Genomic DNA, 24,067 nt, shown 5'->3' on the forward strand with positions numbered 1-24,067 from the left:
GTGGCATTAGATAAAAATACAAGTATGTACAACAACGAACAATGCATCATGCAGGAAACTGCTGTAGCAATGTACTGCTCGCGCTACACCAGAAGCTCAGGTTTGAGGGACTGCTAACATTTTTTTCACTTGTCACCAAGGACTCTCCTTCCCTGTGTGCTGGGTGATGGCAGAGCCTCCCAGGATGAGATGAGGGATGCCATGCAGCCGTCTCAGCCTATTTCACATCACTTGAGAGCTTGCTCCTCGACACGGCTCTTCAGTCTCTGTGACTCTCAGGCAGCTCCTGCAGCCATGTGAGGCTGGCTACATGTTATAAGCTACGTAGATGGGGTCTAACTGGTCGGCTAGGAAGCTGTCACGAAGATGCATCCTCTGCTTCTCGCCTCGGGAGTTGATGGGGATAACACCGGGGTCCACCACCACCACAACGCCAACGATGAGGTAATGCTCTTCCAGGACCACATTCGTCACTAAAGGGACCAGATCTAGAGCTTCCTGTTCAGAGCCACACAGTTCCACAACCACCACGAGCAAGTTGGTCCATGTGAACACAGCACTGAAATGTCAATTGACAAACATCTTTCATTGTATCTGCCAAACCTGATGTCTATTTCCCTAGAACTGCCTTCTCTTCTGGATCCCAATTAGAAGGCCAGCAGTTATGTTAAAATAGGACTAGGTCACCTTGCCCAGTGACCACTGAGTCATCCACAGTCTCCTGGGAGTCTGGAAGGAGACTGACAGTTGTCAGATGGTCATCTGAACTGGGAACATGTATACCTGGAAGCTCTAGGCAGCTGGAGAAGAAGCCCAGAAAGAGCCGGGCATGGTGGAGCAGGCTCATAGCAAGGCCCTCTATAAATTAATTAAACTGTTTCAAAATAAAGGATATACCGGGTGTAATCCCAGCATTCTGAGGCTGAGACCTGAGGATCCTGTTCACAGATAGCCTCAGCTACTACTTAGTGAGGCCCTATGCAACTCAGTGAGACCCTGTTTCAAAATAAAGAATAAAAAATAGGGCAGGGGGTGTAGCTTGGAGGTTGAATGCCCCTGGATTCCATCCCCAGACCCGCAAAAAAAAAAAAAAAAAAAAGGCCAGGCGTTGTAGCACATGCTTATAATCCCAACATTTGGGAGGCTGAGACAGGGGTATCTTGATTCACGGCCAGCCTCAGCTACTTAGTGAGGTTACTTACTTTGCAACTCAGTGAGACCCTGTTTCAAAATAAAGAATGAAAAATAGAGCTTGGGTTTAGCTCTGACGTAGAATGCCCCTGGGTTCCATCCCCAGTACTACAAAAATAAATAAATAAATAAATAAATAAATAAATAAATAAATAAATAAAGCCAGACATGGTGGCGTACACTTATAATCCCAGTACTTGGGAGGCTGAGACAGGAGGATCACAGGTAAGGCCCTCTGCAACTTAGTGAGACCCTGTTTCAAAATAAAGAATAAAAATCAGTCTGGGGGTATAGCTTGGAGGAGGAATGCCTCTGGGTTCAATTCTCTGTAACACACACACACACACACAAAATGCTGGTGTGGTGGCATATGCTTGTAATCTCTATAGGAGGATTGCAGGTTTATGGTCTGCCTAGTAAACTTAGTGAGACCCTGTAATTCAAAATAAAAGAATAAAATAGGGCTAAGGGTGTACCTCAGAGGTAGAATGCCACTGAGTCCAATCTCCAGTAAACACACACACACACACACACACACACACGCATGTGTGCACCCACACCTAGAGAATGGCTCTTCATTCTTCATTCAGGGAAGAAAGAATGAGCAAAGTTGATGCTCTAAAAAAAGTAGGAGAGGAGACGGGTTCTTGATGGCTTTCCTGTCTCTTATTACCTGTCCTGAGACCAAGAGTCAAAGTGTCAAATTTTTTTTAACCTCTGAGACAGCCAGATGTTCCTCTTATCAATAATTTCTTACACTTAAGCTTTTTGGAAGAGGTTCTGTTATAACAGAAGAGCTTTGAATAAGATAATAATTATTGGTAATTATTGAATCCTGGGACATTCTACCTCTGAGCTATACCCCAACTCCCCCCCTTTTTTTTGTGGAACTGGAGTTTGAAACTAAGGATGTTCTACCTCTGAGCTAAACCACACCCTTTACTTTTTTTTTTGGCGGTACTGGGGATGGAACCTAGGGGCACTGTACCTCTGAGCTACACCCCCAGCCCTATTTTATCAGTCTTTTTAAGTCTTTTTATTTTTGAAACAGGGAATCACTGAGTTGCAGAGGGCCTCGCTAAGTAGCTGAGGCTGTCCGTGAACTGCGATCCTCTGGTCTCAGCCTCCCGAATGCTGGGATTTCAAGAGTGTGCTACCGTGTCCAGCTACTCCTTTTTGGATTTTTTTGTTTTGTTTTGAAACAGTGCTTCACTAAGTTGCTGATGCTGGCCTTGAACCTGAGATCCTCCATTCCAAGTACTGGGATTCCAGGCATGCACCATCATACCTGGCAAATCTTTTTATTTTTCATTTTGAAAGACAGCCTCAAACTAGGTTGCTGAGAGGATTGATAAACTGTTGAGACTTTCCTCGAACCTGCAATTCTGCTGTCTTAGCCTCTTACGTCCTGGCATTACAGGTGTGTTGTATTGTATACCATGTTTGGATAGCACCACATTCATTCATTCATTTATTTATTTATTTATTTATTTATTTATTTATTTATTTATTGTACTGAGGATTGAACCCAGGGGCATTCTACCTCTGAGCTACACCCCAGCCCTATTTCTTATTTTTCTTATCTTTCTTTCTTTCTTTCTTTCTTTCTTTCTTTCTTTCTTTCTTTATTTATTTTTTGCAGGTCTGGGGATGGAACCCAGGGGCATTTGACCTCCGAGCTACACCCCCTGCCCTATTTTGTATTCTTTATTTTGAAACCAGGTCTCACTAAGTTGCAAAGGGCCTCACTAAATAGCTGAGGCTGTCTGCGAACCGCGATCCTCCTGTCTCAGCCTCTCAAATGCTAGGATTACAAGTGTGCGCCACCACGCCCAGCCCTATTTTTTATTTTGAAACAGTCTCAGTAAGTAGTAGCTGAGTCTGGCCACGAACCACGATCCTCCGGTCTCAGCCTCCCAAATGCCCAGCTCCTGGCTCTCATGAGGCAGGGTTGCCCAGTCTGGCCTCAGACTTGAAATCCTCCTGCTTCATTCTCCAAAGTAGCTGGAGGCAATTCCACTTATGCAGCTCTAAAATTATGAATATACTGGTACTAAGGATTGAACCCAGGGGCATTCTACCTCTTAGCTAGACCCCCAGCCCTATTTTATTTTGGAAAAGGTTGTCATTGAGTTGCTGAGAGTAGCCTCAAACTTGTCAGTTGTCCTTTTGTCTCAGCCTCTCAGGTACTAAATTACAGACATGTGTTACCATGTCTGGCTCTAAAATAATATTCTTGAGCTGGGTGTGGTGGTGCATGCTTGTAATTCCAGCATTTGGGAGGCTGAGACAGGAGGATCACAGGTTCAAAGATGCCCTCAGCAAGTAATGAGACTCATCAACCTAGTGAGACCCTGCTAGCTGGGGGTATAGCTTGGAGGTAGACTGTCCCTGGTTTCAATCCCCAGTACCATACACACACAGAATAATAAACTCAACCTGAAGAAAAGCCATCTGACCTTACATGAGATATTAGCTCCCTCTCCCACAAGTATGCCCTAAAAGTACTATAAGGTAGAAAGTTACTTTCCTTTGAGTGGGGTTAGAACATATGACCTGATTTGTGATTTAGAGTGTTAAACTGCTTATAAAGCAAATCTAAAGCCAGGCGTGGTGGTGCACGCTTGTAATACCAGAATTCAGGAGGCTGAGACAGGAGGATCATGGTTTGTGGCCAGCCTCAGTTACTTAGTGAGGCCCTTTGCAACTCAGTGAGACCCTGTTTCAAAATAAAGAACAAAAAATAGGGCCGGGGGTGTAACTCAGAGGTAGAATGCCCCTGGGTTCCATCCCAGTACTGAAAAAAAAAAAAAAAAAAAAAAAGGAAAAAAAAAAGCAATTCTACCAGTGAGCAGTAATTTAGCAAGCCTCTGTTTAAAAGTAAAAAAAATAAAAAGATTCCAATCATTAAAGAAAACTTGAGCCGGGCGTGGTAGCTTGTAATCCCAGTATTCAGAGGCTGAGACTGGAAGATCCTGGTTCGTGGACAGCCTCAGCTACTTAGTGAGAACCTGTTTCCAAATAAAGTGTTAAAAAAAAGGTCTGGCCGGGCATGGTGGCACACGCTTGTAATCCCCGCGCTTGGGAGGCTGAGACAGGAGGATCGCGCAGGTTCAAAGCCAGCCTCAGCTATTTAGTGAGGCTCTCAGCAACTTAGTGAGACCCTGTTTCCAAATAAAATATAAATAGGTCTGGGAGTATAGCCCAGAGGTAGAAAGCCCCTGGGTTCCACCCCCAGTACCACCACAAAAAAAAAGTCTGGAAGTATAGCCCAGAGGTAGAAAAGTCCCTGGGTTCCACACCTAGCACCACCAAAAAAAAAAAAAAAAAAAAAAAAAAAAAAAAGCCGGGGGTGGTGGCGCATGCTTGTAATCCCCGCGCTTGGGAGGAAGAGGCAGGAGGATCGCGCAGGTTCAAAGCCAGCCATGCTGGCTTAAGAGACCCTCTTTCCAAATAAGAATATAAAAATAGGTCTGGGAGTATAGTCCGGAAGTAGAAGGGTTTCTAGGAACCCCAGTACTACTACAAAAAAAAAAAAAAAAAAAAAAAAAAAAAACCCACTAAAAAATACGGCTGGGGGTAAAGCTCAGGAGTAGAATCCCCAATTGGTTTTGGTAGTATTGGTTCAATCCCCAATACTACCAAAAAAAAAAAAGTTTTAATTTAAGGAATTTTAAATAACATGAAGTTGAATGATTCTTTTCTTTCTTTTTCTTTTCTTTAGTGGTACCGGGGTGGAACCCCAGGGCTTTTCTACCTCCGGGCTATACCTCCAGACCTATTTTATACTTTATTTGGAAACAGGGTCTCACTAAGTTGCTGAGAGCCTCACTAAGTAGCTGAGGCTGGTTTCGAACCTGTGCTTCCTCCTGTCTTAGCCTCCCAAACGCTGGGATTACAAGAATGGGCCACTATGCCTGGCTTGATTCTTTTCTTTCTTAATGTTACTGGGGATTGAACCCAGAAATGTTCTACCTCTGACCTATCCCATCAGTCCTATTTATTTTTTTTATTTTGAAACACAGTCTCACTAAGTTGCTGAGGGTCTTGCTACATTTCTGAGGATGGTCTAGAACTTGCGATCCTATTGTCTCGGCCTCCTAAGTGCTAATATTACATATATATATATATATTTTTGGTGGTACAGGGGGTGGAACCCAGAGGCTTTCTACCTCCGGGCTATACTCCCAGACATTTTTTTTTAATATATTTTTAATTTGGAAACAGGGTCTCGCTAAGTTGCTGAAAGCCTCACTAAGTAGATGAGGCTGGCTTATAACCTGTGTAATCCTCCTGTCTCAGCCTCCCAAGCGTGGGGATTACAGGCGTGTGCCACCACACCCGGCTTACATATTTTGTTTTAATGCAGGTCTGGGGATGGAACCCAGGGGCATTCAACCTCCGAGCTACACCCCCTGCCCTATTTTTTATTCTTTATTTGAAACCGGGTCTCACTGAGTTGCAGAGCCTCACTAAGTAGCTGAGGCTGTCCGCGAACTGCGATCCTCCGGTCTCAGCCTCCTGAATGCTTGTATTACAAGCGTGTGCCACCATGCCCGGCTTATTTTATTTTAATTTTTAATTTTTTGCGGTATTAGGGATGGAACCCAGGGCATCGTACCTCTAAGTTATACCCCAGCCCTAATTTTTATTTTTTATTTTGAAACAGGGTCTCACTGAGTTGTGAAGGGCCTCGCTAAGTAGCTGAGGCTGTCCACAGTGACCCTTGGTCTCCGGGTATTTTTTATTTTTTGAAACAGGGACTAAGTTGCTGAGGGTAATCCTCTTGTCTCAGCCTCCTAAGTACTGGGATTATAGGCATGCGCCATCATATCAAGCCTTGACCAGATCGTTTTAAGTACTTCTAAAGCTGAGGTGGGAAACTGTTTCTGAAGGGAAAATTACCATTCAGCAATGCTCCTGTGGATCCGAGACACTGAAGTCTCAATGTCGATCGGGTGGTAACGTAATCCTCTCAGCTCCAGAGTTTCGTCCAGAGCTCCCACCACATACAGTGCGTCATGACGCTCTGACAGAAAGAAGAGAAACATGATTCAGATACATATTGAGTGCAATATGATGCTGGACTTAAGAGCACAGGTTCCTATGTACTTTTTTTTTTTTTTTCCCCCCCGGGTCTGGGGATGGAACCCAGGGCATTCGACCTCTGGGCTACACCGCCCCCCTATTTTTTATTCTTTTTTAAAATTTTGAAACAGGGTCTCACTGAGTTGCAGAGGGCCTCACTAAGTAGCTGAGGCTGTCCATGAACTGCGATACTCTGGTCTCAGCCTCCTGTATGCTGGGATTATAAGTGTGCGCCATCAGGCCCGGCTCCTATGTACTTTTTTGGTTTTTTTTTTGGGTGGTACTGGGGGTGGAATCCAGAGGCTTTCTACCTCCGAGCTATACTCCCAGACCCATTTTATATTTTATTTGGAAACAGAGTCTCACTAAGTTGCTAAAAGCCTCACTAAGTAGCTGAGGCTGGCTTCGAACCTGCGCGATCCTACTGTCTCCGCCTCCCAAGCGTGGGGATTACAAGCGTGCGCCACCACGCCCGGCTTCCTATGTACTTTTAAGGAGAAATGATGGATGCAGTTCAGCGTGGAACAGATGCAGGGAGCAAAGGAAGAAGAATGTGGTCCAACTTAGGCCTTTATGGTGCAGTGAGTTATCTGTATTAGTTCCTCAGTGTATGATAATTAATGCTGGCTATTTTAAAGTGGCTATTGATACCAATTAGGAAGAAAGGCTGAAGGGGAACAGCAGCGAAGCTGTGCCGATTGGCAGGCAGAGAGTGACTGGAGGGAATGAGGCTGCATCAGAGCCTTGCCAAAGCAGGCCTGTATCCAACATGAGAAGCAAGTAGCTCCTAAGAACTGACCACTCTCTCAAGGATCAGGGCTGTCCTTCCTGCTCCCAGAACGGTGTGGAGGGGGAGAAGAGCTATAGGATGTAATGCCTCCCAGGAGCTTGTTGAGGGCTTGGGACCAGCTCCACTGGGCTGAGCGTCTGCTTGGCCATGGGTGTTTCCGCATTTGCAGGTGCACCTTGACGGCCCATGCATTAGCCCTGAGTGCGTCCCTCCAGAAACTCTTCAGAGGACAAAGTGTTACTTCAAATGAGTATAAATTCACTTATGGTTTCAAGAGACACAGAAGGAGCAATCAAATACATGCCCTTGTCATTCATCTGGCAGGTAGGAGGAGGCTAAGCCAGTGCTACAGAAAAAAAAGCCAGCCTGGAAGGGAGGAGTAGCAGAAGATACCTCCAGTGGCTGCAGTCAGCTCAGTCCGCCGGACGAAACCAAGGTATCCAGTCCGAGCCCAGAGTGTGTGAGCCGCATCCCCGAAGCTGAGGCGAGTGTTGAAATGGTCAGCTTGAAGAGTCTCGCTGTCGTAGATGGTGTAGTAGCCACTGGCTGTGTGAGGACTGTTCACCCAGATCTACAAAAGAGGGGTACGGGTCATTCTTCACCAGGTACAAACAACTGCATCGATTCAATTTTCCTGGGAAGTATTATTTTGATCTTTTGAAATTTAATTGTTTTTTATTTTTTTGCGGGTCTGGGGCATTCGACCTCCGAGCTACACCCCCAGCCCTATTTTTTATTATTTTGAAACAGGATCTCACTGAGTTGCAAAGGATCTCTCTACGTAGCTGAGGCTGTCTGCGAACCACGATCCTCCGGTCTCAGCCTCCCGAATGCTGGGATTACAAGCGTGCGCCACCACGCCCGGCTATGAAATTTAATTTTAATATTAACAACAACACAACTGCAACCACAAAGGCAGCTGATATTTATTGTTTACTGTATGTTGAACAGTGATATCAGGACTTTATGCCTGATTTGTGATGATTCCGATATACAGGATGTGACAACATAGCTCACATTTTTTTTGTGTGTGTGTTTCTACCTCTGAGCTACACCCCCAGCCCTATTATTTTCCTTCCTTCCTTCCTTCCTTTCTTTTTTGTGTGTGGTACTGGGGATGAAACCCAGAAACATTCTACCTCTGAGCTACACCCCAAGCCCTGTTTTTTAGTTTTTATTTTATTTTATTTTTTGCGGGTCTGGGGGTGGAACCCAGGGGCATTTGACCTCCGAGCTACACCCCCTGCCCTATTTTTTTATGCTTTATTTTGAAACCGGGTCTCACTGAGTTGCAGAGGGCCTCACTAAGTAGCTGAGGTTGTCCGCGAACCGCGATCCTCTGGTCTCAGCCTCCCCAATGCTTGGATTACAAGCGTGCGCTACCACGCCCGGCTTTTAGTTTTTATTTTGAAACAGGGTCTGAGTTGCAGAGGGCCTCACTAAGTAGCTGAGGCTGTCCCAAAACCCAGATCCTCCTGTTTCAGCCTTCTAAATGCTGGAATTACAAGGTTGCGCCACCACGCCTGGCTTCCAGCCCTATTTTTTATTCTTTATTTTAATTTAATTTAATTTAATTTAATTTTTTGGTGGTACTGGGGTTCCTGGAAGCCCTTCTACCTCCGGGCTACACTCCCAGACCTATTTTTACATTTTTATTTGGAAAGAGGGTCTCCTAAGCCAGTGCGCGCGGCTGGCTTCGAACCTGCGTGATCCTCCTGTCTCTGCCTCCCAAGCACGGGGATTACAAGCATGTACCACCACGCCCGGATTATTCTTTATTTTGAAACAGGGTCTCACTAAGTTGCGGAGGGTCTCACAAAATAGCTGAGGCTGGCTATGAACCTGGATCCTCCCGTCTCAGCCTCCCAAGTACTGGGATTACAAACGTGCACCACCACGCCCAGCTTGTTATTTTCATCTTATAGATGAAAAAAACTAAAAGTTGAGTTATACCTTACACCTAAGATGCAGAAACTAGGAGCTGGCTGGCTCTAGAGGCAGCACTTTTAACCACAAGGCTACACTGTCTCTTTGACTCACTTCTCACCAGAATACTGCAAATGCACCAGGGCACCATCTCTGTGCTTCTGGTAGAACTATGATACAAAGCCCTCAGGGGAATACTACAGCACATCTCAGTTTATAATGCAAATAGTGACAGCTGACAACCATGATGATAACAACAGCCAGCATCTGGTGAAAACTGTGGGAGATGACACTTTTCCTCTGTGCTGCCAGACACAGGTATGGATGTCTTTCACCATCACAATTCCCCTCCACAGGAGAGGCAGGTGCAGTCATTAATGGAGGGAAACAGGTCCAGAGAGGTTATGTAACTTGCTCAATGTTAAGCTGGGTGTGGTGACTCAATGCTTGTAATCCCAGTACTTGGGAGGTTGAGATGGGAGGATCTCAGGTCTGTAGCCAGCCTCAGCTGCTTAGAGAGGCCTTCTGCAACTTAGAGAGACCCTGTTTTAAAATAAAGAATTAGTGCTGGGCGTGGTGGCGCACGCTTGTAATCCAAGCGTTTGGGAGGCTGAGACAAGAGGATTGCGCAGTTCGAAGCCAGCCTCAGCTACTTAGTGAGGACCTCAGAAACTTAGGAGACCCTGTTTCCAAATAAATTATAAAATAGGGCTGGGTTATAGCCCGGAGGTAGAAGGCCCGAGTCCCCGCCCCCATTACCCTCCAAGAATAAAAAATAGGGCTGCTGGGGGTGTGTGGCTCAGAGGTAGAATGGCCCTGGGTTCCATCCCTAGTACCACAAAATAAATAAATAAATAAATAAATAAATAAATAAATAAATAGCTAAATCTATGTTTCATTAGCTTCTAGGATGTAAACCTCAAAGTCTTTTTTTTTTTTGGTGGTACTGGGGTGGAACCCAGAGGCTTTCTACCTCCGGGCTATACTCCCAGACCTTTTTTTATTTTTTATTTTGAAACAGGGTCTCACTAAGTTGCTGAGAGCCTCACTAAGTAGCTGAGGCTGGTTTTGAACCTGCATGATCCTCCTGTCTCAGCCTCCCAAGCGCGGGGATTACAAGCGTGCGCCACCACGCCCGGCCTAAAGTCTTTTTTTTTTTTTTTTTGGTGGTACTGGGGTTCCTGGAAGCCCTTCTACCTCCGGGCTACACTCCCAGACCTATTTTTACATTTTTATTTGGAAACAGGATCTCCTAAGCCAGCGCACGTGGCTGGCTTCGAACCTGTGTGATCCTCCTGTCTGCCTCCCAAGCGCAGGGATTACAAGCATGCGCCACCACGCCCGGCTCAAAGTCTTATTTATTTAATTAATTTATTTATTACGGTACTGGAGATGGAACTCAGGGGCATTCTACCTCTGAGCTACACCCTCACCCCTATTTTTTATTCTTTATTTTGAAACAGAATCTCACTGAATCACAAATGCCCTTACTTAGTAGTAGCTGAGGCTGTCTGTGAACCGCAATCCTGTCTCAACCTCCCAAATGCTGTGATTACAAGCATGCACCACCATGCCTGGCCAACTTCAAAGTTTTTTTAATACTAACTCAGAATAAAAATGAAAACAATACCTACCTCTCCCAGGTGAGAGTCTCCAACAGGCCCTTTGGTCTCAGGATTAACAATAACCACTTTAACCCCAGGTAAAATCTAAGAATTAAAGGGAAAAAGAGAACGATTGGGTTCAAGTAAATCTAATGACCTCAGAAAATGCTCCATGCCCTGCGGGAGATGTGGGAGGGCCAATGGGGGCTGACAGAGGTGGCCCTCACTCAGGAGGGCCAGCGTCGAACAAGACTCACCCTAAAATAACACTGGGAACCAGTCGGCCATCTCCTCAGAGGGATGTGCAACCACTGACCAGGACCCTAACGTCAGTCTCTATAAAATAACTTAACCTTTTGGCTCCCTTTCTCACAATCTATTTATTTTTCCCTTCACAGGAAAGATAGCATAAACTCCTCAAAAGGGAAAAATTAGCATGAAGACCTAGTGGGGCCGCCATCAACTAGGGCTGGGTTAGGAGCTGTGAGAGTAGGAGAGGCCTGTGTGGAGGCAGCTCTGCAGAAGAATGGAAAGACTTCACCTTCAGCCATGGCCCTGGATATCCAAGACAGCACAGCCCAGGAGCTTCCTTAGGAGGGAAGAGGAAGCAGCAGGTGTTGGCTGAGAGAATGGCTCAGAAATTCCAAAAGAAAGGCCTCTTTGGTCACCTGTATCTTGCCCCCGTGAACCTTTTTTTTAATCCAGGGTTTCTAAAGTCTGAGATTACTCCAGAAGCCCCACTATGATTATAGGTGTTCAAATATCTAAAGCTTCAAAAAAGGGAGAGAAAAAATTAGTCCCTCTAGTCTGGACAAGCCCTGCGCAGCACCACACACCCGGTCCCGTGCTGTACCTCATTACAGGCCGCAATGCACATGAGTGAGGCAGTGCTGCCCGTGCCACTGTGAAGCGTTCACACAGTGAGGAACCAGAGTCAGCTCCCATGGGTTGACACCCACTGGACAGGCTTGGCAGGATCCCTTTCTCATTTACCCATTCCCTCCCTCCCTCCTTTCCATGTATGTGGAACTAGGGATTGAATCCAGGGGCGTTCTACCTCTGAGCTACATTCCCAGCCCATTTTGTTTTTTATTTTGAAACAGGGTCTTGCTAAATTGCTGATATTTCCCCATTTTCCTTCTGCCTCTCAGAATTACTAGGTAGGATTCTGAGGTGTCATCCCCATCCATCAAAGGAACAGGAACTTCTTGTGTCTTGACAGTTCGTGCGGTTGGCCATCATGTTAAGTGAGCTGCTCCTGACGGACCTCCCTTTCTACACGTTGAAGCCTCATTCTAACTAGTCAACCCAGCCTAGCGGGTGCTAACTTCTTCTGTATCTTCAATTTCTTCCTTATTCTTTCAATTTTCATACTTAAAAGAAGATGGAATTGAGCTGGGCATGTGCTTGCAATCCCAGTATTTCAGAGGAAGACAGGAGGATCACAGGTTCAAAGCCAGCCTCAGCAACTTAGTGAGGGATTCAGCAATTTAGCAAGACCTTGTTTCCAAATAAAAAATAAAATACAGCCCACCCTCTCCAGAAGCAGCAGCAGAAAATACCTTTCCAGACTCTGAAAGCAATAGGCTCTGGGGGGCGCCCCGCTCCACAAGACGAACCCTGGAGAAAGGAACAACAGTCACTGAATATAAGCACTTCTAAAAAGTGATTCTACCGTGCCTGCCACCTGCCCAAGGCCCCCAACTGGCCCTTCTTCTCCTGCCGGGATGGGGTTTCTCAGACTCAGCACCACTGACTTTCTGGCTCAGATGTTTTTTTTACAGGGTGCTTAGCGTCATCCCTGGCCTCTACCCACTAGATGTCAGTAGCAACTCCCTGTTCTAACAACCAAAAGAATCTCTAGACATTATGGAATGTCCTTGGGTTGGGGGCAAACCTCTCCAGGGTGAGAGAACTGCAGAAGCGAGATCTGCCACCTGTGCAGATAGGCGCCTCAGCTGGGGCACAATGGGAGAGGTCTCAGATCCTGGCCAGCAGGCACCTTGAGAAAGAACTTTTTTTCATTCTTTGCGGTACTGAAGCTTGAACCCAGGGGCAGTCTAACCTGATCTATAACCCCATTCCTATTTTTCATTCTTTATTTTGAAACAGGGTCTCACTACGTTGCGGAGGGTATCACTAAGTAGCTGAGGCTGACCATGAACCTGTGATCCACCTGTCTCAGTCTCTTAAGTACTGGGATTACCAGCATGTGCCACCACACCTGACTGAGTGAACTAAATTTTATTTATTGATTTTTTTGGTGGTACTGGGGGTGGAACCCAGGGGCTATTTTATACTTTATTTGGAAACAGGGTCTCCCTAAGTTTCTGAGAGCCTCACTAAGTAGCTGAAGCTTGCTTTGAACCTGTGCGATCCTCCTCTCTCAGCCTCCCAAGCGCTGGGATTACAAGTGTGTGCCACCAAGCTTGGCAAGAACTAAATTTTAAAACTGCCTTGTATGCTGAGGCAGGTTTTTTTTCCAGATAAAGTCTTATTTCAAAAATTGATTTTAGGCTGAGACAGGAAGATCACAGGTTTGTGGTCAGCCTCAGCTACTTAGTGAGGCCCTCCGCAATTTAGTGAGACTCTGTTTCAAAATAAAGAAGAAGCCGGGCGTGGTGGCTCACACTTGTAATCCCCGCGCTTGGGAGGCTGAGACAGGAGGATTGCATGGGTTCGAAGCCAGCCTCAGCTACTTAGTGAGGCTTTTAGCAACTTAGTGAGACCCTGTTTCCAAATTATTAAAAAAAAAAGGTCTGGGAGTATAGCCCGGAGGTAGAAAGCCTCTGGGTTCCACCCCCCAGTACCACCAAAAAAACAAAAACAAAATAAAGAAGAAAAAATTGGGCTGGGGATATAGCTTGGAGGTAGAATGCCCCTGGGTTCCATCCCTAGTACTGTAAAAAAAACAAACAAAAAACAAAACAAAACAAAAAAAACAAAAGCTGGGCATGGTGGTGCACACTTGTAATCCCAGTACTTGGGAGGCTGAGACAGGAGATTACATAGGTTCGAAGCCAGCCTCGGCTACTTACTGAGGCTCTCAGCAACTCAGTGAGATCCTGTTTCCAAGTAAAGAATAAGAAATAGGGCTGGGGTATAGCTCAGAGGTAGAACGCCCTTGGGTTCCATCCCCAGTACCGCAAAAAAAAAAAAAAAAAAAAAAAAAAAAACCAAAACTATTCTGCCTCATATATCTATCCCATGTTATTATTTTTAAACTCTGAGTCTATCAACTTCAGATTGATTTATACCAAATATTTTTACACAGAGTATTTTTACACAGACAGGAAGTATTACATTTTAATATTAACAGTGTAGCAACTGCGACTTCCTTTCTTCACTCTCTCCCTCCCTGCTTTCCTTCCTTTCTTCCTTTGTATTGAATTCAGAGGGATTCTACCTCTGAGCCACACCTCCAGCCCTTTTTATTTTTGTGAAACAGGGTTTTATGAGGTTGTTTAAAGCCTTGGTAAGTTGCCGAGACTGTTCTCAAACTTGCAATCCTCCTTTTTCAGCCTGTCAAATACTGGGATTCGGGGCTTATGCCACCATGCCTTCCTTAAAGCTTTCTTTCTTTCATTTTATAAATGAAAATCTTATCATACATTAATAATAAAAATGAATATCTTCCCATAATGCAACTTAGAAGACACAAACATAAAAAGAATGAGGGGGAATGTTGGTTTGAGGGTCAGGACTCTTAACAGGCAACAGCGTAACGGGTCTACCTTACCTGTCATGTCTTAATGATTTCAGATCAACATATACAGTAGTTGGATCAGGCCCTGAGGTTCCCTAAAGAAAAACAATGGAATGCAATTTATTAAAAATTTAAATGAACTATCTTTCCAAACTCCACATTTTAAAATAAAAAAACAGGTTAACTTTGCAATATGCACCAAACATCCACTGTATTTTTTATTTTATTTATTTTTTGTGGTACTGCGGGTGGAACCCAGGGGGCTTTCAACCTCCGGTCTAAACTCCCAGACCTATTTTATATTTTATTTGGAAACAGAGTCTCACTAAGTTGTTGAGAGCCTCAGTAAGTAGCTGAGGCTGGCTTTGAACCTGTGTGATCCTCCTGTCTCAGGCTCCCAAGTGTGTGCCACCACGCCTGACTATTTTTTATTTTTATTATTTTGTGGTATTGGGGAGTGAACTCAGGGGCATCCTACCTCCGAACTCCATTTTCAGCCTTGTATTTTATTCTTTACTTTGAAACAGGACCTAAGTAGCTGAGGCTGGCTTTGAACCTACAATCCTCCTGTCTCAGCCTTCCAAGTACTAAAATTACAAGTGTGAGCTACCACATCTGGCTTCATCCACTATTTTGAAAGCTCACTTTTTCTTCAACCAAGTGAGGCAGGATGGAAGAAGACTCCTGGTGGGGCATCTCCTGCTTTCTTGCCCTCTCCCCCCTGGGAGAGGAGGCCGTGCCCTCCCTCCATCAGGGCTGTGCTAGCACTGAAGCATCACCAACACGAGGGGTTTCCATCCAGGAAAGCCACCATGCCAGGGCTCTTCAGAACCATCACTGACCCCAGCTGGCTTAGGGTGCAGTGTGTGGCACTTCCTGGGTCACCTGACCATGGTCAGAGAGGAGCTCAGAATATCCACGAGTGTGCCCCTCACCCTCACTCTCCGCCACACCAGTACCTGCCTTATTACCTTCCAGATGACAAGAGATATGCCTGGTTGCAGCTCATTTTTCTGTCATTTACACACCAAGAATAACATGGCATGGTCACCATTAGACTAGGAAAGAATACAGGCTAACTTGTGACGTTTAGGGGAAAAAAAAAAAAGAAGGAAATAAGGAAGGAGGGAAGAGGAGAAAGGTGTGAAATATGGAGGAGACAGAAAAAAGTTCAATATAAATAAAATCAAAACGGGATTCAGGAAGCTACTTGATTAATCATCATGGACCACACCACTACTAGTAAAAGCTGCACTTATGTTGGCCAGCACCGCGCCAAGCACCCTGACCTAATAAATCGGCCACGTTGCAAACGATCCTGTGAAGTACGAAACTGTTATCTTCATTTTACCTATGAGTAAAATGAGACAGAGTAGGTAAACGTTTGAGCCCGAGCTAGCCAGGTGTGGTGGCGCACGTTTGTCATCCCAGCATTTGGGAGGCTGAGACAAAAAGATCACGGTTTGAGGACAGCCTCAGCTGCTTAGTGAGGCCCTATGCAACTCAGTGAGACCCTGTTTTAAAATAAAGAATAGCTGGGCGTGGTGGCGCACGCTTGTAATCCCCGTGCTTGGGAGGCGGAGACAGGAGGATCGCGCAGGTTCAAAGCCAGCCACGCTGGCATAAGAGGCCCTGTTTCCAAATAACATATAAAAATAGGTCTGGGAGTGTAGCCCGGAGGTAGAAGGGCTTGCAGGAACCCCAGTACCACAAATAAATAAATAAATAAATAAATAAATAAATAAATAAATAAATAAATGCTCGAAGGTAGAATGCACTGACTTCCATCCCTCCTGCTACAAAAACAAAACAAACAAAACAAAACAAAAAAAATAGGGCTGGAGGTATAGCTCAAAGGTAGAATGACCCTCAGTTCAATCCCCAATACCACAAAAGAAAAATAAATAAAATAAAAATAAATAAATAAAAATAAATAAAAAGCCTGAGGTCCCACAGCAAGTGAGTGGAGCTGCGGATCAAGCCCAACCATGTGCCTTCAAAGCCTATGCTCAGAGAAAGCCATATTCCTCCTCTATTTGCTAGCAAACAAGACACAGAACCTTACCTGTAAACATATCGCTACATTGACTCGGGATCCGAAAGTGGTGCTGACAGCCCGTGGCGACAGTCCGATATCTTTAAAGAGCTTGGAGAAGGACTGCTGGAGGGTGATGCGGGGCCGCTCCTCTGCCACCACCACACAGGTCCGGATGCAGGAGAGGTTGATTCCTCTGGTCTATAGGACATGAGATAAGATCAGAAAGGACTGAACAAGCAGAGCCATTGCCCTGTCTTACATCAAGAAGAGCCAAGAAACTATTTTCTAATCCCAGACACCCAGATAAAAACAGCTTTCAGAAAATATGAAATTTCAGTAAAATCCTTACCATCGGATAAGCATCCTGATTCTCTATATTTTTCCTCTTTCATCTAAAAATCTTAGATTTCTCCCTATTTGCTGGGACTAGGAGAAAAATAAATCTAAAACCCTGAGTATCTTTCTTCAGTTTTTTCCCTCCCTCCCTCCCTTCCTTCCTTCCTTTTTTGGTATTGGGGATGGAACCCAGGGGCACTCTACCTCCAAGCTACATCCCCAGCCTTATTTTTTATTTTGAAACCGGGTCTCACTGAGTTGCAGAGGGCTTCACTAAGTAGCTGAGGTTGTGTGCAAACCTTCTGTCTCGGCCTCCCAAGTGCTGGGATTACAAGCGTGCGCCATCACACCCGGCTTGTTCATTCTTGAAATAATAGTTCTCTACTGAAGAAAATTCAGGCCAGATATGGTGGTACATACTTATAATCCCAGTACTTGAGAGAATGAGACAGAAAGATTGCAGATTAGAGACCAGCCTTAACAATTTAGACTTTGTTTCAAAATTAAAAAAATAAAGCTGGGTATGGTGGCCAATGCTTGTAATCCCAGCATTTGGGAGGCTGAGACAGAAGGATTGCTGTTCGCAAACAGCTTCAGCTACTAAGTGAGACCCTTTGCAACTCAGTGAGACCTTGTTTCAAAATAAAGAATAAAAAATAGGGCTGAGGGTGTAGCTCGGAGGTATAATACCCCTGGGTTCAATCTCCAGTACTGGGGGAAAAAAAAAAATAGGACTGGGGGTATAGCTTATAGGTTGAAGGTCTCTGGGTTTAATTGCCAGTACTGCAAAACAAAACAAAACAAAAAAGAAAGAAAATTTAGTATTTTCTAACTTTCTCATTGAGAAATTAGCTCGTGAAGAAAGGCCCTGTGGCGCACGCTTGTAATCTCAGTTCTTAGGAGGCTGAGACAAGAGGATTACAGGTTTGCAGCCAGCTTCAGCAACTTAGCAAAGACCTCCACAACTTAGTGAGATCCTGTTTCCAAATCAGAAATAAAATCAGCCTTGGGGGTGTAGCTCAGAGTGGAATGCATCTGGGTTCAATCCCCAGTGTCACACATACTCACAAAATTAGTTCACTGGATACGCACATGGATTAACGACCCTTAGCTTTGGAAGTCCTGAATCCCCAATATTCTTGGGTTTTCTAATTCTAATGGGAAAATCCTACTGAAGGTCACAGTTCTCTTTTATGTTTACATATAGACCTTTCCACTTAGCCTCTCAACCAGGTTTGCTTCCTCCACAAAGTAAAGATCAGGTTAAACTTTGAAAGGGTACACTAAATTAGAAGGGAGTTAAAAGTTAAACTTCTGATGTTTACAAAATACTCATTTAAATGTCTGGCTAGAGGCTGGGCGTGGTGGTGTGGGCCTGTAATCTTAGTACTTGGAGGCTGAGACAGGAGGTTTGCAGGTTTAAGGACAGCCTCAGCCAGTAGACTCTCTTCAATCAAGTGAGATCCTGTTTCCAAATTTAAAAAAATATATAAAATAGGGCTAGGGATGTAGCTTGGAGGAAGAATGCCTCTGGGTTCAATTCTCAGTACCATCAAAATGTCTAGCTAGAAAAAGGCAGGCAACATATCTGCTAAGCCCTAGTCTGGTATCATGAGCTGGTCCATTTCTTTAAAACGTCTTAGAACTATTATTATGGCTGCTTCTTACCTTTAGCACTTCCACTTGGTTTCCCAGTCCTTTAGTGCAAAGCTCCATTACTGAATAGGAACAGAAAGTATCCCGTATTTTGTACTGGTTGACAGTGGCGAGCCAAAGGAAAAGGTTGTTTTCTAACTCCATAGGAGGAATTAAGACGGACTGGTGACCTGAATAAACACTGCAATGAAAGGCAAGAGCTGACATCAACTCATCCTAGACACTGAGGGATTTTTTTTGAACACCATCAATTCAACAAATATTTACTGAATGAAAAAGACAGGAAAGGGTCACATTAAATATAAAGTTCTCAGAATCAGCCATGGTAGCATACACCTGTAACCCCAGTATTTGGGAGGCTGAGATGGGAGGAGTGCAGGCTTGAGGCCAGCTCAGTAATTTAGTGAGACCCTGTTTCAAAATAATAAGGGCGGTGGGTATAGTTGGAGGTAAAATGTCCCTGAGTTCCATCTCCAGTACCAAAATAAATAAACAAATAAAGGTCTAAGAATCAGCTTTTTTGCTATGCAATTCATAAGACATACAATAAGACTATAAGACCATACAATAAAGCAGACTGTGGTAAATGTGGTAACTGAGATGTGAATAAAAGACATTGAGCTCATAGAATAAAGAGCAATTCATTCAAGCTGAGAAAGCTGGGGCAAGGGTGGTAGTGTTCACTGAGTAGGCGGCACTTGAGATGGGGTTTGAAGAGTGAGTAGGAATTGAGAGGCTGGAGAGAGTGGGGACGGAGGGGGGTATTCAAGGACAGAAGAACGGCATGTACACAGGCAGAGAAGTATGGAGTATGTCAAGCTGCAAAAAATAGTACTATTCCAGGGAAATCTTAGAGCACAGGATACAAGGGAGAGTGAGGCCAAAAAGGCTGGGGCCGGACCTTAAAAGGCCCGTCACACAGAGGGCGGACTTCAACCTCAAAGTGTGGCTTTAAGTTGGGACAGAACAGCAACAGGGCGCAGGGACCGGAGCAGTGAGCCACCGAAGGCTGACAGGCAGGGAGGCTGCAGCGACAGTCCAACTGAGGAATGAGGAGGGCTTGCACCCTAATAGTGTAGCCAGGATGAAAAAGAAGGAATGGTACGCCAGCATGGTGGCGCACGCTTGAAATCCCAGTACTTGGAGGCTGAGACAGGAGGGTCACAGTTCTCGGTCAACTGCAGCTACTTAGTGAGGCCCTCTGCAATTAATGAGACCCTGCTTCAAAATAAAAAACTGAGCCGGGTGTGGTGGCGCATGCTTGTAATCCCAGTACTTAGAAGCTGAGACAGGAGGGCCATGCAAGTTTGAAGCCAGCCTCAGCTACTTAGTGAGGCTCTCAGCAACTTAGTGAGACTCTATTTCCAAATAAAATATAAAACAGGTCTAATAGTGTAGCCTGAAGGTACTGGGTTACATCCCCAGTACCACAAAAACAGTATAAACAGGAATCACTAGAATTCCAGGAGTGTGCTACAATGAATAGATATTGGAAGCTGGATGTGGTGGTGCACGCTTGTAATCCCAGTACGTGAGAGGCTGAAACAAGACGATCACACGTTTGCGGCCAGCCTCAGCTACTTAGTGAGGCTCCCTGCAACTTTGTGAGACCTTATTTCAAAATAAACAATAAAAAGAAGGGCTGGGGATATAGCTCGGAGGTAGAATGCCTCTGGGTTCCATCACAGTACCACATACACACAAAAGGACCCAAGACAGGCGTGGTGGCAAGTACTTGAGAGGCTGGGATAGGAGGATCACAGATTTGAGAAAAACCTCAGAAAATAGTGAGACTCTTATCAACCTAGTGAGACCCCGTCTCAAAGTAAAAATCATAGGGTTGGAGTATAGCTCAGAGGCAGAATGCCTCTGGGTTCAATCCTCAGTACCACAAAAATTAAATAAATAAATAATAATAAAATAAATAAAAAATATTGGAGCTGGGTATGATGGTGATGGCACATGCCTGTAATCCCAGTGGCAAACAGGCTGAGACAGGAGGATCACAGATTCGAGACCAGTCTGAGCAATTTAGCAAGGCCCTTAGCAACTTAGACTGACCTGCTACAAAATAAGAAAAAATAAGCCAGGTGTCCAGGTGTGGTAGACCACGCTTGTAATTCCAATACTTGGACTCTTTAGACAGGAAAATCGCAGATTCAAAGTCAGCCTAGGCAACTTAGTGAGGCTCTCAGCAACCCAGTAAGACCCTGTTTCCAAATGAGAAATAAAATTAGGCTGAGGGTGTAGCTTGGAGGTACAATGCCTGTGAGCTCAATCTCCAGTACCAAAAAACAACAAAAAAAATAGTACCAGGGTTATGGCTTACAGGTAGAATGCCCCTAGGTTCAGTCCCAGTACCATATACACACACAAATACTGAAAGCCGGGTGTGGTGGTGCACATCTATAATCCCAGTACTTGGGAGACTGAGACAGAAGGATCACAGTTCGCAAACAGCCTCAGCTACTTAGAGAGGCCCCCACAACTTAATGAGACCCTGTTTCAAAATAAATGATTAAAAAAAAATAGGGCTGGGGATGTAGCTCAGAGGTAGAATGCCTCTGGGTTCAATCCCCAGTATCAAAAAACAAACAACAACAACAACAAAAAACCCATGTCAGGATATCTGGGGAAGCCTTATTAACCTTCTTCATATTACGCAGGTAAGATGCCAATGGCATAACTTTTGAGGGAGACACATCTCATACAACAGTGTGAAAACTCAATCATCATACTTAAGAACCACAATAAGATCTGCTTTGTTTTATGAAAGAGGTGATTCTTATCAGGAATAGGAGCAACTGAGTCAAAGGACATGACTTTTTTTTTCCCCCAGTATCTGAGATGGAACCCAGGGAATTCAACCTCCGAGCTACACCCCCAGCCCTATTTTGTAGTCTTTTCATTTTTGAAACAGGGTCTCACTAAGTTGCAAAGGGCCTCAGTAAGTAGCTGAGGCTTCTGCGAACTGCGATCCTCTGGTCTCCACCTCCCAAATGCTGGGATTACAAGTGTGCGACATGACATTTAATTAGATGTGAGACATAAATGTATTCTAGAGCCCATAGTGGAAACCTACCCTAGTAGAGATAGGGACAGAGAAGGAGCATGTTGAGTTATGGGTACTTAAGAAGCATTCTTAATGTCCACCCAGGAGGTGAAAATGCAGGTCTGAGGTACGGTTTCCTGGGCAGATGGTAGAAGGAGCTGGGAACTACAATCTGGCCAGGGCGGACATGCAACTTTCCAACCCAAAGGCTGACATCCCATCTCATTAGAATCCTTCCTGCCAAGCTCAGGGGGTACATTATGGCTGTCAAAGCATGTCATACATATTTCACCCAAGTATCATCCTCCTTGGCTTCGCTTCTAAAACAAGAATTACAGGATGGATCAGAGAGCAGGTAGCACAATTGCTGCCATTTTGTATGAGGAATAAAACTAACAGAAGAGAAAAAAGGGCATACGGACAAAACTAAACAAACATCAGGTGCACAAATTCTGGAAACGTCAGCATTTTACTGAAACTTTATGAGATAGTTATTGCCCCAAAGTATACCCCATATTGTTTCTTTGGCTTTTCCATCCCTACCTGCAGAGACACCAGAGTGCAAAGCCAAGTCCACAGTAAGGGTCAAGACAGATGGCGATCTGCCTAGAAGAATACAACTCACACTGGAGCTTGATGGCTCTGCAAAGAGCATTCACTGCAGAGTGCGACATCTGAAAGCAAGGAACAGGGACACGGATCAGGGTGGAGCCAGCGTCCCGCAGGCAGATGAAGCCCCAAACTATCCAAGCCGCATACTCTATTTCCTCAAAGCTTAATCGAACTTTAAATTAACATAACATGTTTCTATTCGTTAGTTAATACTGAATTTTGTTTTGTGAATCTATGATAACCTGACTTTAGGATTCTTATCTGTTAGCATCTATAATAGATTTAGACACTTCATAATACAAATTCCTAGGGATCACTTATTTCAGAAGAGCCAATGATTCTATTTAAATATAGTGGGGACCCTTGATCATCCGCCTACTGGCTACTGGTCCAACCAGTTGGCCTCTCTATCTGAAACTCCTTGGGCAGCGGTCATCTCTGTTTACTGCAGCCTGGCATGTCAGCAGCCTTTGGTGAGTGAGTGAACGTATCCAGATGACATTACCTTCACTCCTGTAAGCATGCCAGTTGTGGAGACACTAAAATCAAGATATGCCAACATTTCCGGAGTGGGTGGTTTATAGAGCTGAGGTAACCTTTTCCTTGGTAAATCATCTGCAATAAAAAGAAAACTCAGTGTCAATCAGACATGCTGTAACATGGAAACCACTGCGCTCCAGCTGGCTTTCTGTGGCTTTGCTATGGCCAAATTTAGCTTTTGGGATTTGTGAAAGCTTGGGCTTCTCATGTTTACCCAAGTGGCTAATGAATGCCATTCTCTGAGGCAGCCTGAAGTTGAGAGCACCACTGTACAATACCAATAAGCAAATCTACATCCATGAATTCATTTAATAGATGTCTAGTAAAGAGTAATATACCTGTAATTTCAGCATTTGGGAGGCGGAGACCAGAGGATAGTGGTGCACGCACAGCTTCAGCTACTTAGTGAGGCCTTCTGCAACTTAGTGAGACTGTCCCAAAGTAAAGAATAAAAAACAGGGCAGGGGTGTGGCTGAGAGGTCGAATACCCCTGGATTCCATCCCTAGACCCGCCAAAAAATAAAAAAGAGTAACATACCAAAGTAAGAAGCAGACTGTGGATGCTCAAATTGTAGCTGTATTTTATCAATTATGTGACTTTTTCCTTTTTTTTTTTTTTTGTGGTACTGGAGATGGAATCCAGAGGCTTTCTACCTCCGAGGCCCATTTTTTATTCTTTTTTTTTGTGGTACTGGGGTTCCTGGAAACCCTCCTACCTCCTGGATACACTCCCAGACCTATTTTATATTTTTTTATTTGGAAACAGGGTCGCTTAAGCCAGCACGGCTGGCTTTGAACCTGCCTGATCCTCCTGTCTCTGCCTCCGAAGCACAGGGATTACAAGCGTGCACCACCATGCCTGGCCTATTATTTTGAAACAGGGTCTCATTGAGTTGCAAAGGGCCTAAGTAGCTTAGGATGTCTGCGAACCACGATCATCTAGTCTTAGCCTTCCAAATGCTGGGATTACAAGCATGTGCCACCATGCCCAGCTTTCTTTTTTTGTGTGTGTGTGGGTATGTGTGTGGTACTGGGGATGGAACCCAGGGACATTCTACCTCAAGAGCTATACCACCAGACCTATTTTTTATTCTTTATTTTAAAACAGGGTCTCACTAAGTAGCAGAGGGCCTCACTTAAGTAGCCGAGGCTGTACCTGAACCAAAATTCTCCTGTCTCAGCCTCCAAAATGCTGAGATTACAAGTGCACGCCACCTCACCCAGCAATTATATGACTTTTTCTGTTTTTCTTTTTTTAATTCTTTAGTTTGAAACAGGGTTTCACTAAGTTGCAGAGGGCCTAAGTAGCTGAGGCTGGCCAAGAAACCTGATCCTCCTATCTCAGCCTCCCAAGTACTGGGATTACAATCATGTGCCACTATGCCTGGCATGGTGACATGAAGCAGGTTTTAGAGTTGTTTTGGGGGAGGATACTGAGTATTGAACCCAGGGACATTCTAACCTCTGAGTTACACCCCCAGCCCTATTTTATTTTTTAAATTTATTTTGGTGGTGTTGGGGATGAAAC

At 44.7% G+C, this 24,067-nt stretch overlaps 1 protein-coding gene across 2 annotated transcripts in view; it reads right to left on the reverse strand.

The window, feature by feature from the left end:
• Positions 1-306: 306 nt before the first annotated feature.
• Positions 307-24,067, reverse strand: part of DIP2B (disco interacting protein 2 homolog B) — a gene marked incomplete at both ends in the record, with an annotated part of 282,346 nt that continues 258,585 nt past the window's right edge. For both annotated transcript variants that reach the window (XM_080705172.1, XM_080705171.1), the window contains 10 exons: positions 307-559; positions 6,097-6,220; positions 7,463-7,640; positions 10,630-10,704; positions 12,162-12,219; positions 14,339-14,400; positions 16,371-16,541; positions 18,348-18,516; positions 21,931-22,061; positions 22,505-22,614. In XM_080705172.1, coding sequence (XP_080561298.1) covers positions 307-559; positions 6,097-6,220; positions 7,463-7,640; positions 10,630-10,704; positions 12,162-12,219; positions 14,339-14,400; positions 16,371-16,541; positions 18,348-18,516; positions 21,931-22,061; positions 22,505-22,614 — 1,331 coding nt within the window. The remainder of the gene's footprint in view (positions 560-6,096; positions 6,221-7,462; positions 7,641-10,629; positions 10,705-12,161; positions 12,220-14,338; positions 14,401-16,370; positions 16,542-18,347; positions 18,517-21,930; positions 22,062-22,504; positions 22,615-24,067) is intronic.

Source organism: Muscardinus avellanarius (assembly GCF_963383645.1).
Source record: "Muscardinus avellanarius genome assembly, chromosome: 11".
Lineage (NCBI taxonomy): Eukaryota > Metazoa > Chordata > Mammalia > Rodentia > Gliridae > Muscardinus > Muscardinus avellanarius.